General features: G+C 52.6%; 1 protein-coding gene across 9 annotated transcripts in view; it reads left to right on the forward strand.

Moving 5' to 3' along the window:
- The first annotated feature begins 1094 nt into the window (after positions 1-1094).
- TET3 (tet methylcytosine dioxygenase 3) overlaps positions 1095-15105 on the forward strand; it is a 100896-nt gene continuing 86885 nt past the window's right edge. For 2 of the 9 annotated variants that reach the window (XM_084765268.1, XM_084765273.1), the window contains exons 1-2: positions 1873-1979; positions 5604-6344. In XM_084765268.1, the coding sequence (XP_084621394.1) occupies positions 6042-6344 (303 nt within the window). In that variant the 5' untranslated portion in view covers positions 1873-1979; positions 5604-6041. Of the gene's footprint in view, positions 1114-1872; positions 1980-3885; positions 3906-4240; positions 4346-4560; positions 4780-5603; positions 6345-15105 lie in introns of those variants that run through there. The other 7 variants (XM_084765272.1, XM_084765270.1, XM_084765271.1 and 4 more) reach the window with 7 other exon arrangements.

Consider the following 15105-nt stretch of genomic DNA (forward strand, 5'->3'; position numbering starts at 1 on the left):
GAAGGCAGAGGCAGGAGGATCTCTGTGAGTTCAAGGCCAGCCTGGTCTACGGAGAGAGTTCCAGGACAGCTAGAGCTGTTACACAGAGAAACCCTGTCTTGAAAAACAACAAACAAACAAACAAAACAAACAAATAAACAAAAAGCAGAAGGAGAAAACCAAGCAAGCCCAGGGCTTGTAAGTCTTAAGGCTTCTTTGCCTGGTAAGGGGCACGCCTGTCCAGGTCCAGCCTGCACGGCAGCTGCGGCAGGGTCTGACCTCCCCTCTCTGGAGCACACTTTCCTACAGGAGACTCCATCCTCATCTGAGAAGGGTGGGCCAGCCAGGCCGTCTCCCAAAGGACAGACCTGATGCTCTCTCCTAAGCACCTCAGGGCCAGGCCTTGACCTCTGCCTGGTGCTAAACTGGCTTCCCATCTGTTTCCTCTAATCACTTCTTAAACATGTTTTCAGTGAGGCTGGCCATATGGCTCAGTGGGTAAAGGTGCTTGCCCCTAAACCTGATGACCTGAGTTTGGTGCCCAGCACTCACAAGGTAGAAGCAGGGAATGAAATTGTCCTCTGCCCTCCTCATGCCCACTTATGGCATATGTGTGCCCACATATAAAGCATAAACAATAAGTAGACACATATCAAACAAACAAACAACAAACTTGGGGCTGGAGAGATGGCTCAGTAGTTAAGAGCACTGGCTGCTCCCAAAGGTCCTGAGTTCAATTTCCAGCAACCACATAGTGGCTCAAGACCATCTATAAGGAGATCTGGTGCCCGCTTCTAGTGTGCAGGCCTACATACAGGCAGAACACTGTCTATGTAATAAATAAATAAATCCTTTATTTTAAAAAAAAAAAACCTTGACAAGTGAAGAGGTTTGTTAAAAGATTACTGGGTCAGAGCAGAAGAGTTTCTGATGGCGTTTGTTAGGGTGACCTGGAGCATAGCTTCTCAAAGTTCCCAGGAGATGGAGATGGTCTAGGAACGCTGCACAGAACTGATTCCTGTTTATGGCTGTCCTCAGCTGCTCATGTGGCCTGAGCAGTGTGGGAATAAAACCACAGCACAGAAGGCTGGAAACCCCGAGGCAGAGAGCTGAGCATCTGGGACCACACTTGAGGTACCCCTGAAGGATCTGGGAGGCTGGACACTGGTTGGGGAAGAAACTTGGAAGCCTATGGGTCCTTAGTGTTCCTGGAATACGTCATTGGTTGGTGCTATTGATTCATTTCTCTTTCTTCTTCTCCTTCTCTTTTTAAAACACATACTGAGCCGGGCAGTGGTGGCGCATGCCTTTAATCCCCGCACTTGGGAGGCAGAGGCAGGCGGATCTCCACGAGTTCGAGGCTAGCCTGGATTACAGATCGAGTTCCAGGACAGCCAGAGCTGTTGCACAGAGAAACTCTGTCTTGAGAAACCAAAAAACAAACAAATAAACAAACACATACTGATCTGGTGCTACGTCACCAGAGGTGACAAAGGAGAAAGAAGAGTGTGGTCCTCGCTCTTCAGAGCTGGTCTGGTGACTAGAAAGGAAATATGTAAACAGTTGTAACACTGATAACTATTCTCTGGGGGCTGGGGGTGGAGGAACCCTGGCATCTAAGTTGCTAGAACCTTCTGGGAAGAAGTGGTATTTATTCCCAGACCTGAAGGGTTTCCTGGAAAGTGGAAAGGGTATGTTGTTGAACTCAGTCCTCTGAGGAAAAAGTGACCATTTTTATTAGATGAGCTGCGCCTGCTTTCAGAGGCCGTCAAGGTCCAGCTGATGACTGTTGGGTTTCCTCATAAAAGTTGGGTGAGGGGTTACTGGCCCCTCCCCCCAGCCATTTGTACTAGTTTGCCCTAATTGCACATGGGAGGGACTAGAGTATATAGGCTGGTAGGGTTAGCAGACGGGGGTCTCCCTTTGTGTGACTGTTGAGTGAAGTGCAGCTGCTGCTGAGGTGTCCTTCCTGTCCCTGCCAGTTACCTCAACAACATTCTGTAAGTCTGTGGATCCCCGGGGTAAACGGGGTAAACCTTGGTGTAACTAACCGTGCTTTGGTTTGTTGATAGGGCCTTAGGAGGAAGGGATAAACTTTAACATCTCCCCAGGGAAGAAATTCTTGAACCGGGGTTAGCGGGATGAAGCAACCGGAACAACTGAGATTTAAAGTTCCAGAGAGAAAAGTGACCCGGCAGGCTGGGCAGGCAGCTACTCCAGCCTTGGCTGCTCTCAGGCTGATGTGCCCTGCAGCTCATTCCGACACCTCTTTGCTCTCACATCCTCCACCCCTGAGGACTGCTCCATGGTTGGCCACAAGCATCCCTTGTATTCTATCCCGGTGAACACCACACGCCCGCAGTCCACCAAGGTTCCCAAGCCAAAGAGTTCTATGAAAGGTGCAGAATAAAACTGGTTAATTGTTGTCGCCAATTATCCAGGCAAATCAGAAGTTGCTGGGCACTGCTTTTGAATCCACTCGGTAGTAGCTAGTAGCGAAGTGGCCCTAACAAAAGGACTTAACTCACCAGGTTGCTGTGTTGGTTAATAGTAAGAATCACTTGTTACTCAGTGAACCCGGGATTAAGTGCTTACTTTGGATTCTCCTAAGAGATGGGGTGTACACAGTTCAAGGTTGCATCACTGGTCAGCGGTAGAGCCAGATCTGGGAGCCACAATTCTCTAATGCCTTTGCTATTTTCTTCACACCCAGCCCATTTTTCAAATAATAGACAAGCGAAACGGGCAAGTGAAAGCAGCATGGCAAATTGCATTGTCATCACAAGTGTAACCAATTAAGAGACATTAAAAAAAATTTTTTTTTCTTTTCCCAAGACGGGGTCTCTCTGTGTAGCCCCCTGACTGTCCTGGCCTCGAACTCACAGAGATCCGCCTGCCTCTGCCTCCCCCGATTGTTGGGATTAAAGGCACACACCACTGCCCAGCTTGAGATTTAAAAATTTTTAATCATTCACCTACTGTTTTGTTGTATGTGTGTATGTGGGCATGAGTGCATATGTGTGCGTGCATAAGTGTGCCAAGTCCACAACTTCTCCATCTCGTAGTTTCTAGTCTCAACTTCCCTGATGGGAAACTCTTGGGTACTTTCAAAGGCCGTGGTAGGAAGTAGCTACTGCAGCCATGTTCACCACCCACCCAGCTGACAAGCTGGCGTGTGGAGCAGGTTGTCAAATAGTCCCAGACAACGCCGGCTGCTTGAACTAACTGCCTAGGGCTTTCTGGACAGAGAGAGCTGTGTGAGATCAGTTAAGCACCCCACCCCACCCCACCCCCCGCATAGCGCGAACACACACACACACACACACACACACACACACACACACACACACACGAATGCTCTTTTTTCCAGCTCTGGATGAGTTGTTAGCTTTGGCCTCTGAGGACGCCTGCTAGGTACCTGGCTGTGTGAGCACCGCCCAAACTGGTCAGGCTAGTCCACGCATGGTGGTTTCTGCCAGGACTTGCCCATGTGTAGGAAGGGTACAGCCCTACCCTTCTCCACAGCAACCCGGGTAGGTGGAAGGCAGCTGTGGGCACTAGCCTGGCAGTCGGACCAGATGGGTGGAGCTGAATTAATCTAACCTGGAATTTCAACTTGGCTAGTAACAACAGGTGAGGGGTGGGGGGGAGAATCAGCCTAGAGAAATGGCAGTTCGGCAAGTTGGAAATACTTTTGTGTCTTGTCCCTTATCCCCTCCCTGAAACACAACACAGGGTGACTTTTTCTAAGTGTCTGCGATGTTTAGGCCTCGGCGGCGAGCTGGGCCCTAAGAAATTGAGTGAACACACCCCGAATCTGGCTAGGTTCCTCTCCGCAACGCGCCCCTTCCCTTTACTGGAAGGCAGAGCCGGGGTCTCGGATTAGTCTTTGTTTTAGATGTTAAAGAGCCCAAGCGTCGCGCCGGGTAAGCTGGCGATGGCAGAGCCCAGGGGTCGGTCGGGGCAGGGCACTCAGCTGTGACCCTCAAGAGGATGCCATGCAGCGGGCACTAGGTGTCTGCCTTCGGGCACCTCCTTTTTGCGAGTCAGGCTGACTCGGTACGCAAACGCGGATGTCCCCTATTGTCCTGCCTCGGCCTGAGAGAGAGGCAGCCGAGGAGGGGAAAGGGGGTCGGTCAGGCTCGGGGCTGCTAGGCGAGCGTGGGGCCGTCCCGAGCACGCAGGGAGTGGCAGGAAGTGGGGACACCCAGGCGGCTGGGCCAAGGGCCTAGCTGGGGAGGTCCGCGCCCCGCCCCTCCTCGACAGCTCCGGCTGCGGGGCCCGCCGGAGGGCAGGGACGGGCCAGCCCGCGGGGACAGCCGCGTCTCGGGAGGGCCCCTCTGTGAGGCCTGGGGAGGCGCTGCAGGTGCAAAATCCGGCCGGCCCGCGCGCGCCTCGCTCTCTACCCGGGAACTCCGTTCTTGCGCGGTCTCGGGCCTAGCGGCCAGCCTCGGCGGGACCGCACGTGCGCGCCCTCCCGGGCGGGGGAGTCCCCGGGCGAGCACGTGCCGCGGCGCGCGGGGGGCGGGGAGTCCCGCGGCCGCCTTCATTGCTGCTGCTGCTGCTGCTGCTGCTGCCGCCGCCGCGGCCGCCACTGCCTCTGCCTCTTCCTTCCTCCTGCGCTGTCCCCTGCTCGGCCGGGGCTGGGGCGGGGGTACTTCGCGCGCGCAGCGAGCTTGGCTGGGCTGGGCGCTCCGCTACCGGAGGCGCTCACCTTGGGCCGTGGCGGTGGCGGCGGTGGCAGCGGCAGGGTAGGAAACTTTGCCCCTTTGTGCGCTCCGCCCCGGAGGCGGCGGGCAGGTCGGTGCAGCCGGTGGCTTTCCGGCTCCGCGGTGGGGGAGGGGCAGCGCGTGGAGGGGGGGGAGGGGCGGCACGGGGACCGTGGCAAGGCCGTGGTGGTGGACGCGGCAGGGTAGCCAGGGACCTAGCCGGGAGCTCGGGGTGGCCCTGTGGCGCTGCTGAGTGGGGGTGGCGGGGCGGGGGCTGCGGTGCAGCGGGAGCGGAGCGGTGGAGGCCCCAGAACAAAGGAGCCCGAGCAGCGGCGGCGGCGGCGCGCGCAGCCTGGCCTGCGCCCCAGCGCGTCCCCTCCCCGCACCCCTTGGTTGCTCGGGTCGCCCTCCTCTGGGTCCGCGGGGGTTTGACTCCTGGGGCGCTGTGAGGTGGCCGGCGCGGGACTCCCTACGGGCGCGCCCCCCACCTCCAGGCCGCCTGGGGCGCCGTCCGCTCCAATGAGCGTGCCTCTGCAAACTTTTATTTTGCAAGCTCGGTTTCCCCGAGGAAGGTCCTGCGGCCCCCCTAGTGAGGGGCTGCGCGCGTGGACTTTAGTGAAACTCACAAGCCAGTAGAAGATGTGTGGGGGTGGAGGATGAGGGTGTACACAGAGCAACTTTCTCAGAAATCCCACCTTGAGCACCCCTCATCCCCTTGAATGCCTTGTCCAACTCCACCCCCACCTCCAGTTCGCTGTACCTCCGTCTGAGGTTCTAAGGAGGACTTCATTTGACACAGACTCTGGCTTCCCCCATTTTCTCTTTTTCCCAGAAGCAGGAAGAGATAACACGTGAAAGTTGTCCCTGAGCCCCGAGTGATGCGCTTCCCTTTTCTGTGTCTTTTTCCCCCCTCAGGCAGCATAGCCTTCATCATCCTGACCCCACCAGGGAGGGAGAAGTGTCAGGAGGAAACTCCTCACCCTAATCTGCCCCACCACACACCCATTGGCTCACCTCATGCCTGAGCCCCGGGTGGGTGAGGGTGAAGAGCCCGCACAGCCAAGATGAAACTTTCCCTGGGGTCTGCTGCTGCTACTGTCTTGCCCCAGCTCCTGGGGCTCTGCAGGTGGGAGACTGGTCCTCGAAGGTGCCCTGTAAGCCGGCTGCAGAGAAGGTGAAGAGGGTTTAAGAAGAGGCAACCATTCCAGAGGCAGAAGCTCCTTGTCTTCACCCTTGTAGACTTGTTTAGGAGAGAAAAAAAAAAAAACCTGTTGGTGGCATTTGCAGATAGCAGGACTCTGGACAGTAGTTTAACCCGGCACCTATGCGCCCTTCCCAGGTGAACGCCGTGTCATGAGCCAGTTTCAGGTGCCCTTGGCGGTCCAGCCGGACCTGCCAGGCCTTTATGATTTCCCGCAGGGCCAAGTGATGGTAGGGGGCTTCCCGGGGCCTGGGCTTCCAATGTCTGGGAGTGAGACTCAGCTGCGAGGGGGTGGAGATGGGCGAAAGAAAAGAAAACGGTGTGGGACTTGTGAACCCTGCCGGCGGCTGGAAAACTGCGGGTCTTGTACCAGCTGCACCAATCGTCGCACGCACCAGATCTGCAAACTCCGCAAGTGTGAGGTGCTGAAGAAAAAAGTGGGGCTCCTTAAGGAGGTAAGTGGGCCTCTGCCAGGCCCCCTCCCATCCCTTGCCTGAGGGCGTTTGTCATCTGGAGGGTCTGGTTAAAAAGACCCGGCCACTTAAGCCCATCCTCCCGTTCCTGGATCACTGGGTCTCCCTTGGAGCACAGCCTGCTGCTGTTGGAAGCCCAGCAGGTTCCTTTTCCGTGCTGAGGGTTTGTATGAGAGCGCTTCTGTTCCCACGGAGCGTGGCGGGGCCACCGTTCTCATCACGGGTGTTTACAGTTGATGCGAGACAGATGTCTAGCTTGAACTTGAAAAGGTTTCTTCTGCTGGAAGCCTCAGGTGTATTTTAAGGTGACCGATGTGGGCAGCTGCGGACAGAGGTGGATGCACTTAGAGGGTAAAGCTCGGGAGTGATAGGTTGGCTTTTGTGCTGTCCTGATTTTTGGGTGGTGGGGGGGGGGACGACTGATATTTCTCCCCTAAACGTTTCCTTGGGTTCCAGGTTTTTTTTTTTTTCCTCTCAAATAAGGAATTTAATGAGAGACATGTGATTGGGGTTTCCAATCATGGGATACTTCCAAGTATGGGATACTTGCCGAGGCCACAGTTTTTTGGCATAGTAATAGTTTGGTGGGTTTTAGGCACTAGATGCCAATTTATCAATGAAGTGCTTTTTAGGTTTGTCGTGTCAAGGACGGCTCCCTGTATTCACGGTGGTAGACAGGAGGAAGACTTGGGATGAGAGCAACCAGAATTGGGCTGGGGGGAAGAGTGGAGGAGTAGTGGCCCTGTATTGGGGTCCCCCCCCCTTTCCTACTACTACTTGGTGAACAATCCACACAAGGTTGGTAGCATCTGTGACAGCAGAGAGTTGGCGAAAGCAGGGGCCAGCCAATAGAGCAGATTTTAGGCGGAACACGTAGCGGCTCAAGTTGCTCCAGGCAGCGGAACTGGCGCTGGACAGAGACAGAGAGGTCTGCGCTGTCTGCAGGGCTCCTAGCTCTGCCACTAATTTGTCCAAGACTTTTCCGCACCTCCGGGCCTGTCTAATCTTGGGGGAAATGGAGCTGTCCCTGATGATCTTCAAAGCCCCCTCAGCTGGGTCAGGAGCTGCTGTGCTCTGAGCACCAGGTCACCTGTGGCCGGGCTGGGTGTGCAGCTCACACACTCAGGATTTCCTTGCCGGCTGTGTGTAGAATTGTGCCTCAAACTGGTAGGGTTTTTGGCTAGGAAGAAAAATCTAGGTGGTAGGGGCAGAGGAATGGATTCTGCCAGGGTGTTTCCATCTCTCCTTAACTCCCTTTGTCCATTTGCTACGTACCTATTTCCGTTGACCAGCTGAGGCAGACATCTGGATCACATCTGCAGCCCTACCCCACCCCCCAGCCTTGGGGCAACAGTGTCCAGCCCCATCTATGCTGCTCACCTTGTGCCTTGCAGCTCGTTTCTCAGAGGGTGAGCTAGATATAAGAGCTGGTGTTTGGCTGTGAGAGCTGCCTCGTATATGTTGCATGTTTGGGTCCCTTAATTTCCTTCTTCCTAATATCACTTCCTCTTCCCATCCCAGGACCTCTCTCCATTCTTCTGGTCGACTCAAGGGTAAAGATGCAAACCCCTGTGGGCCACTATTTTTTTTTTTTTTTTTTTTTTTTTGGTGAGACTTGTGGATGACATTAAGTGCCTGTTCTGTCAACAATAGGATAGGACATCCCTGAATAATGAATGGAGCCAGAAATGAGGCCCCAGGGCCTCTCATCCTCTTGTTAAAAGCTGCTGGCCAGGTTGCCGGGTGGTCATGGTAAAGATGCTGCGGACTTGGGTTGGCTGAGGCTTAGAGACAGCCCTGAGAAGTCTGCGCAGACCTTGCCACGCTTGATGGCTTTGACGGCTACTCTAGGCCCCTAGGGTCAGGTAAAGATGTAGCTGGACAGCCTGCGATACAGAGGGTCTTCATGTAGGGCTGTGGACCAGGGAGGGCTGCCTGCTGGTTCCTGGAGAAACAGTGTAGTAGAGGAGGTGGAATGAATTTTTTGTTTGGTTTGGTTTAGTTTTTCGAGACAGGGTCTCTGTGTAGCCTTGGCTGTCCTGGACTCACTTTGTAGACCAGGCTAGCCTCGAATTCAACAGCAATCCACCTGCTTCTGCCTCCTGAGTGCTGAAATTAAAGACAGGTGCCATCACCATGCCTGGCATAAGTTTTTTAAGGCTAACTAATTCGTTCTGTTTATTTTGTGTGCACCATGATGTGGACGGACAGGTTGACCGTTCTCTCCCTTCTATCATGGGAGTTCTGAGGATCAAACTCAGACTTTGCAGATAACATCTTTACTCACCATCTCACTGGCCCTAATTTTTTTTTTAAGAGCAGTGCTCAAAGAGTGTGTACTTTCGAGCCAGGCATGGTGGCACATGTCTTTAATCCTAGCACTCAGGAGGCAGAGGCTGTGAGTTTGAGGCCAGCCTGGTCTACAAAGTGAATCTAGGAACAGCCAAGGCTACACAGAGGACACTTGTCTCCAAAAACCAAAAACCAGGAAAAAAAAATCGTATTGATATTTAAACTTTGAAGAAAACTTCTTTCTATCTTTTTTCTTTGCTTGGTTTAAAACAAAACTAACCAAAATGGTAACTAGTGGCTCTCCTTTGCAAAAACAAAACAAAACACAAAGCACCCTGCTGATAAAGGCTTGAAAGCCTGGGAACTGCTGTCTAGAAGACACTCCATCTAATGGGTTTGTCTCTGGCACACTGAGTTGTGCCTGACACACTCTGCCTGAGCAAAGTGTTTGGCAGCCTCAGGGGGCCGCAGTGACCTTAATCATTAGATTTTCACAATGCTTAGCAGACAGAATGTGTCCCAGGAGTTGTTTTGTTTTTGTTTTTTTGTTTTTTGGCCTGACTCTTCAGGCGTGGTGGGACACTCCATCCCCAGTGGCTTGAAGGTTGTACCATCTGCCTTCATCTGTGCTCCTGAGTTTGTGGTCCTCTGGACATCCTACCTTACCTCTACCCTGACTCCACTCTGCCAGCTTCCTTAGGGGTCCACAGCTGCTTGGCCCCATCCTGTAAAGCTGAGGACATGGCATGTGCAAAAGAAAGCTTATTCTGTGTTTCCCACTCCCCCTCCTTTTCTCTTCTTGACTTCTTTTTGCTGGAGGGCTTTGGAAAGGGTGTGCCAAATCCTTGGACTCAATAGTTCAGAATTTAAAGATTAAAGATGGCTTCTGGGGGAGGGGGGCGGGTGGTGGCTGCTTCTCTGGGTTTGGAAGTAGGCGAAACACATCTGAAGGGGTTTGTACCTCTACTATTTTCTTTCATTCCTAGTCCCAGACAGATACAGAGCTTAGGCTGGTGTCTGAGTTTGTTTGGCTTACATTCAAGTTAGTAGACTTTGAGTATGAAGCACGCACGGCAGGGTGACATAGTCGATCGCTCTAGCATTGGTTCTCTCGGTTGTGAGAGAGGGCTAATCCCCTCCGGGTGTCGCAAGGATGACGTGTAAGACTGAATGGGCATCATATCTGGCACGCAGTAGGTAGCCAGCACAGTGATAGAATTAAACTTAACATACATACAACTGTGCGCTAGTCTGAGTGGTAAGCCTGTGAATACAAATTAGTGCTTATCTTGAGGCATCCCCCGACTTCCTGGAAGAACAATTCTAGAACAGGACTTTGGAGCTAGGTGTAGGGAGGGGGATGTCCGCACACTGGGAACAAGGTGGCACTGTGGTGGTCCTGGGTGTGGGCCAGGGAAGTAGAGACTTAAGCAAGAGAAGCAAATCTGTGTAGAAAAATACATGCATCAGGTTGGGAGCTGAAGAGCAGTAGGGATGAACAGCGGAGAAGTGGTCCGTGGTTGGAGAGTACTTGCTAGCCATCAGCCGAGCACACATCGACTTAAGCTTTCTGACAAGATACTTGCAGCTCTCTCGGGGTCAGGGAGGCCTTTCAACAATGCCAGAAACATGACGGGTTCTTGCTAAGGCATCTGGGAGTTGCAGCTTCCTGAGGAGGGTGTTCAGCTCCCTCAGGGAGAAGCAGCTGAAATAAGGTGGGCGATGAGATTCTTTAAAAGCGAGCCCACCTGGCTGCTTGAGGCCTGAGAAAAAGGCTGGGCAAGAAGGCCCCCCCCCCCCCCGAAAGTCCTCACTGAGTTGCTGTTTTTAACCTTGCAGCCACAGACGTGATGAGGACAATCAGCGGGGTGGGGTGGGGGTTAAGGGGGTGTGTGTTTAAAAAGGAAATGTGATAAGGGTAGTAGAGGGGGCCAGGCCCATCTGAGCCATTTATGTGGTGCCACATTACTGTATACAGATGGTCAGGGCTGTGCCCAGTGGGGATTGTGATGTGAGGAGCTGGCTGGCTGAGCCTTCCCAGGCACACCAGAAGGCCCAGTGGCCAGAATGCACTGTGCCTAGGAGGAAATGCTGTGACAGCAGCTTCTCTGCATACTCCCCCGGCAAGGAGAAGGAAGTAAGTAGGCCTGCAACTTAGGGAGCAGGACTAGGGGCAGGAAGGACAGCTATTGGGCCCCTGTGTACTGGGGGGTGGTGTTATACTGGGGAAAGGAGAGCCAGTCACCCTGGCCACTTGCTCTCTGCCAAACAGCTTCCCAAGTGAGTGCTTCAAGGAGCGTTCTTTACAGAATTACCATGATAAAGTGCAGATTCAGGCCAGCAAGAAGTCCAGTTTTTCAGAGTTTTTTTTTTTTTTTTAAATTACAAGCATATTAATTTGATGCTAATTTTTTTTTTATAGTTTTAGGACAGATTGTTAAAAGGGGTAGTGAGACTTTGGAGAGGCCAGTAGTGGACTATGGGAACGCCCAGGGTTCCTTAGCAAGCAGCCCAGACAGGCTACGCTCTGGATTTCTGCAGAGAAATGATGTTCTCTCTAGAAGCTTCGACAGAGCTGAGCTTCTGTTGACAGTGTAGATCAGGAGCACCGTAATGGAGTTGCCAGGGGAAATGTAAAAGGGAGGCACGGGATGGGACTGAGGGCGTGGGGGGTGGGAGGGTCCCACCTGCCAGAAACTTTAACCTAAGTGGCCTGGAGCAGAGTTGAGTGGACTGTGGCTCCTGAGGAGCATCCATCTGTGGGGGCAGAGACCCTTTGCTGCCGACAAGAGTGGTACAGATCCTGCCTGACTTGAGGGACAAAGCGGAGGGGGGCAGGTTCAGTTCATCTCACCCACTTCCACCTTGCTGCACAGTGGTCCTGCAGTGCTTTCTAGAGCTTGTTGTGAATGCATAATCTCTGGCCTTCTCCTAGACCTTTAGAACCCAAATCTGTAGTTCAGCCAGATCCCCCGGTGGCTTATATAATCATTAGAATTAGAAGAGTAAGTCTCCCAACACTTGTGTGGCTAGGAGAGAGGTGGGCAGGACACGGGGGAGGGGGCAAATGAACTCACAGCCAGGCACAGAATTCCAGTAGCCAACCAGGAAAGGAGAACCCCACCCAGGACTGACTCCACATTCCTTCTGGAGTTCCCCAGGCTGGTGAGTTTTGAGTAGTACTGTTTAAGGACTTGGGTGTGATCTGAAAACAGCCAGGAAAGCTCTCAAACACTGTTTGCTGCTCGAAAAGCCTGGTGTGGGACGTTGTGTAGGCCCACAGGTCATGAATGGTACTTAGCAGAGGGATAGGTATGTCTGTGGAATCTTGGTCCTGGTTGAAGGGTCTGAGGTTGTAGCGTGTTGCAAGTGAGGAGGAAGTGGCTGCAGGTTGGAAGATGGAGCATAGGGCTGAGGAGATTGGAGCAGTCCAGAGTGGCCAAAGTCAACGGGACTTCAGTGGAAAGGCCTAGACTTGTTTTACTTTTTTAAAAAAAATAATTAATTTTATGTGTATGAGTGTGCATGCCTGGTGCCTTCAGAGAAGTCAAAAGAAGGTGCTGGAATCCCCTGGAACCGGAGTCATGGATAGTTTCAAACTAGCACATGAGTACTAGGAATTGAACCTGGGTCCTCTGCCAGAACAAATGCTCCTAACCGCTGAGCCATTTTTCCAACGCCCCTACCCCCTCCCAAGACTTGTTTTGAAAAGAGTTGCTCACATGAGGACCTGACTTCCTGACCAGGTAGAAAGAAGAGCTGAAACTCTGTAAGGAATTTCCTTAGCCTATCTTGAGATCTGTCACAGCGGCCACATATAAGACAATCAAAGGAAACGGGGCTAGTCATTTGCAAATGGGTGGAGGAACAGATGCTGTGTGGAAGAGGAGCCTGTTCCTTCCTGTGTGTGTGTGGGGGGTCCTGCAGACCTCTGTTAGTGGGCTTTAAGCAGGCCTACTGAGCCCATGGCAAAAAAAAAAAAAAAAAAAAAAGGGACCGTGTGACTCTTTGCTGCTTTTCCTCCACTGGTGAGCTAGCCTGAGAGATGCCCTGTTTCCTGAATATGTCATAGGCTGGTGATATGCTATGAAGGAGCGAGTGATCTTACAAGGTCTGTGGATAGTGTAACATTAGGTGTAGTTTCATTTTCCTTAGACAGCTTTTCTTGCAGAAGAAATATTTGTGTGTGTGTGTGTGTGTGTGTGTGTGTGAGAGAGAGAGAGAGAGAGAGAGAGAGAGAGAGAGAGAGAGAGAGAGAGAGACAAAGCGACAAAGCCCAGTGATCAGTATTGAGCGTCTTCCTCAATGATGTCCACCTTCCAACTTAGAGACAACATCTCACTATATAGTCCTGGCTAGCCTGGAATTCATTATGTAGTTCAGTCTGGCCTTGAACTTGGAAAACTCTGCTGTCTCTTGTTACCATGATATGGTGTTTAGCTTGCATTGTATGTCTGGGCACCAAGTGTGTGCCTAGTGCCTATGAAGGCCAGAGGAGGGTGGTGTCGGGTCCGCTGGAACCAGAGTTATAGATGTTAGCTGACATGGGAATTGAGTTCGTGCCTTTTGCAAGGGCAGACAGTCCTCTTAACCACTGAGCCATCCGTCCTGCCCAACCACCTTAGCTTTGGAGTTTGCTGCAGCCCCAGGAAGGATCCTATCTTCGCCTCCCCAGTTCTAGGGGCTCAGTATACACTGCCATGCTGGGCTTTTATGTGGGTGTCAGGCACCACGTTTGTGCAGCAAGCACTTTACCAAAGGGAGCCACCCTTCCCAGACCCTTAATTTTTTTCTTTTGTTGTTGTGCTGAGGATTAGACCTTAAACATGTTAGGAAAGTGTGTGGCTTCGTGACTGAGCCACACCCCGGCCCTAGGCTCTATCCTATAACTGGGCTCAGTCGCAGATCTAGGCTGAGGTCAGGGTTGTGAGCTTTCTGAAAGGCTCAGCTGAATGTTCGTGAACGTGCAGCAGCGAGCATACCTATCTTCTCTGGGGAGACGGTATATGGTTTTTAGCTCATTCTCAAGAATATTCATGGCCACCCCGAATTTTAAGAGCATGATTTATCTGAGCCATCCAATACAAGATCCATAAACCATGGACAGCTATTTAAATTAAAATTAAAATTACAGTAATAGTCTCGATAGCTCCCTTCTAATTGCTCAGCTGCACGTGGCTAATGGCTCGTGTTGGACAGTTCAGATAAAGAATGTTCTCAGCCGGGAGTGGTGGCTCAGACCTGTAATCCCAGCACTGGGAGATGGAAACGGAAGGATTCGCCAGTCGGAGGCTGGCTGAGCTCTTTGTGTAGTCCAGCCTACAGGATGGGTTCTAGGCCAGGCTCAGCCATATGCTAAGACCGTGTCTCCAAAAGTTCCTAGTACAGAAGAGCTATTAGGTAGAGCTATGGCTGGACTTAGGGTGTTCTTGTATGTGGTCCCCAGATCCATCCTCGCCATAGTTGCTTTTTAGGTTGGGGAACTAGCCTTCTGGTTTGGGAACCGTGGCCCGTAAGCCATGTATGGAAGAGACAGTGCTCTCCTGTATTCTAACCTACAGAAACCATTGTTGGAGGCATGGCCATGGTTTTCCTTAGAACAGCAGTAGGAGTAAGGTGAAACTCCCTACCACTCTGGGACTGTGTACCCTGTGGTGGCTTTGTCTTCCATTTGCATAAGAAGTTGACAGCCTGAGTTTCTACTACTGACTGAGGCGGGCACAGGTGGGGGGGGGGGAGGGGGGATGGAGGGCTAGGAAAGCACTGGTGCCTCTCAGGTCCAGGCGGGGGTGGGGGGGGGCGTTGCTTGATTGCATCAAGGGATCCAGGAGGTGGGCTGGGCTCCCGATGGCTCTGCTCTGTTCACGTTGCTGTCTTTGGCTTGGAGTCCCGGCGCTGCTATGCCCTGCCTGGGACTTAGTGGACGGATTACACACCTACCACTTCAGTGACTCCAGGTTCTCACAATAGGACGGGTGGGGCCACTGGCAGTCAGAACAGCAGTGGTGAGACTGTGGCTGCCCCTCTTGATTGTCGGAAGAAGCCTCAGGAGGGGACAGGGAGAAGCTGGGTCAAAAACAAGTGGCCAGGTGTTGGGCTATAGTGTTCCACTTCTGAGTCATTCGTTTAGGGCCAGTCTTTATTCTTTTGTTGATCTCCCCCTTTAGGGGTAACTCAGTTCTCCCCAAGATTCCAGGCGTGATTCTGAGACTCTAGAAGAGAAGGGTTACAGGCTCTTGCTTGAGGCCTGGTGGGGTGGAGAGGAGAGGTGCAGCTAGGGGCCAGGGAGAGGGCTGGCAACTTGAAGAAGGAGGACACATTCCTTCTGGAAAATCCCTGAGCTCCAGGACCTAGAATGTTCCTCTTCCTGGAGAAGTACAGCTCCTCTTCTGGTGCTGCCTCAGTTTCCAGAATCAGGAAGAGTCTGCTTAACCTGTAGCTAGCCCTATCC

The sequence above is a fragment of the Acomys minous genome, assembly GCF_964271855.1.
Source record: "Acomys minous genome assembly, chromosome: 17".
Lineage (NCBI taxonomy): Eukaryota > Metazoa > Chordata > Mammalia > Rodentia > Muridae > Acomys > Acomys minous.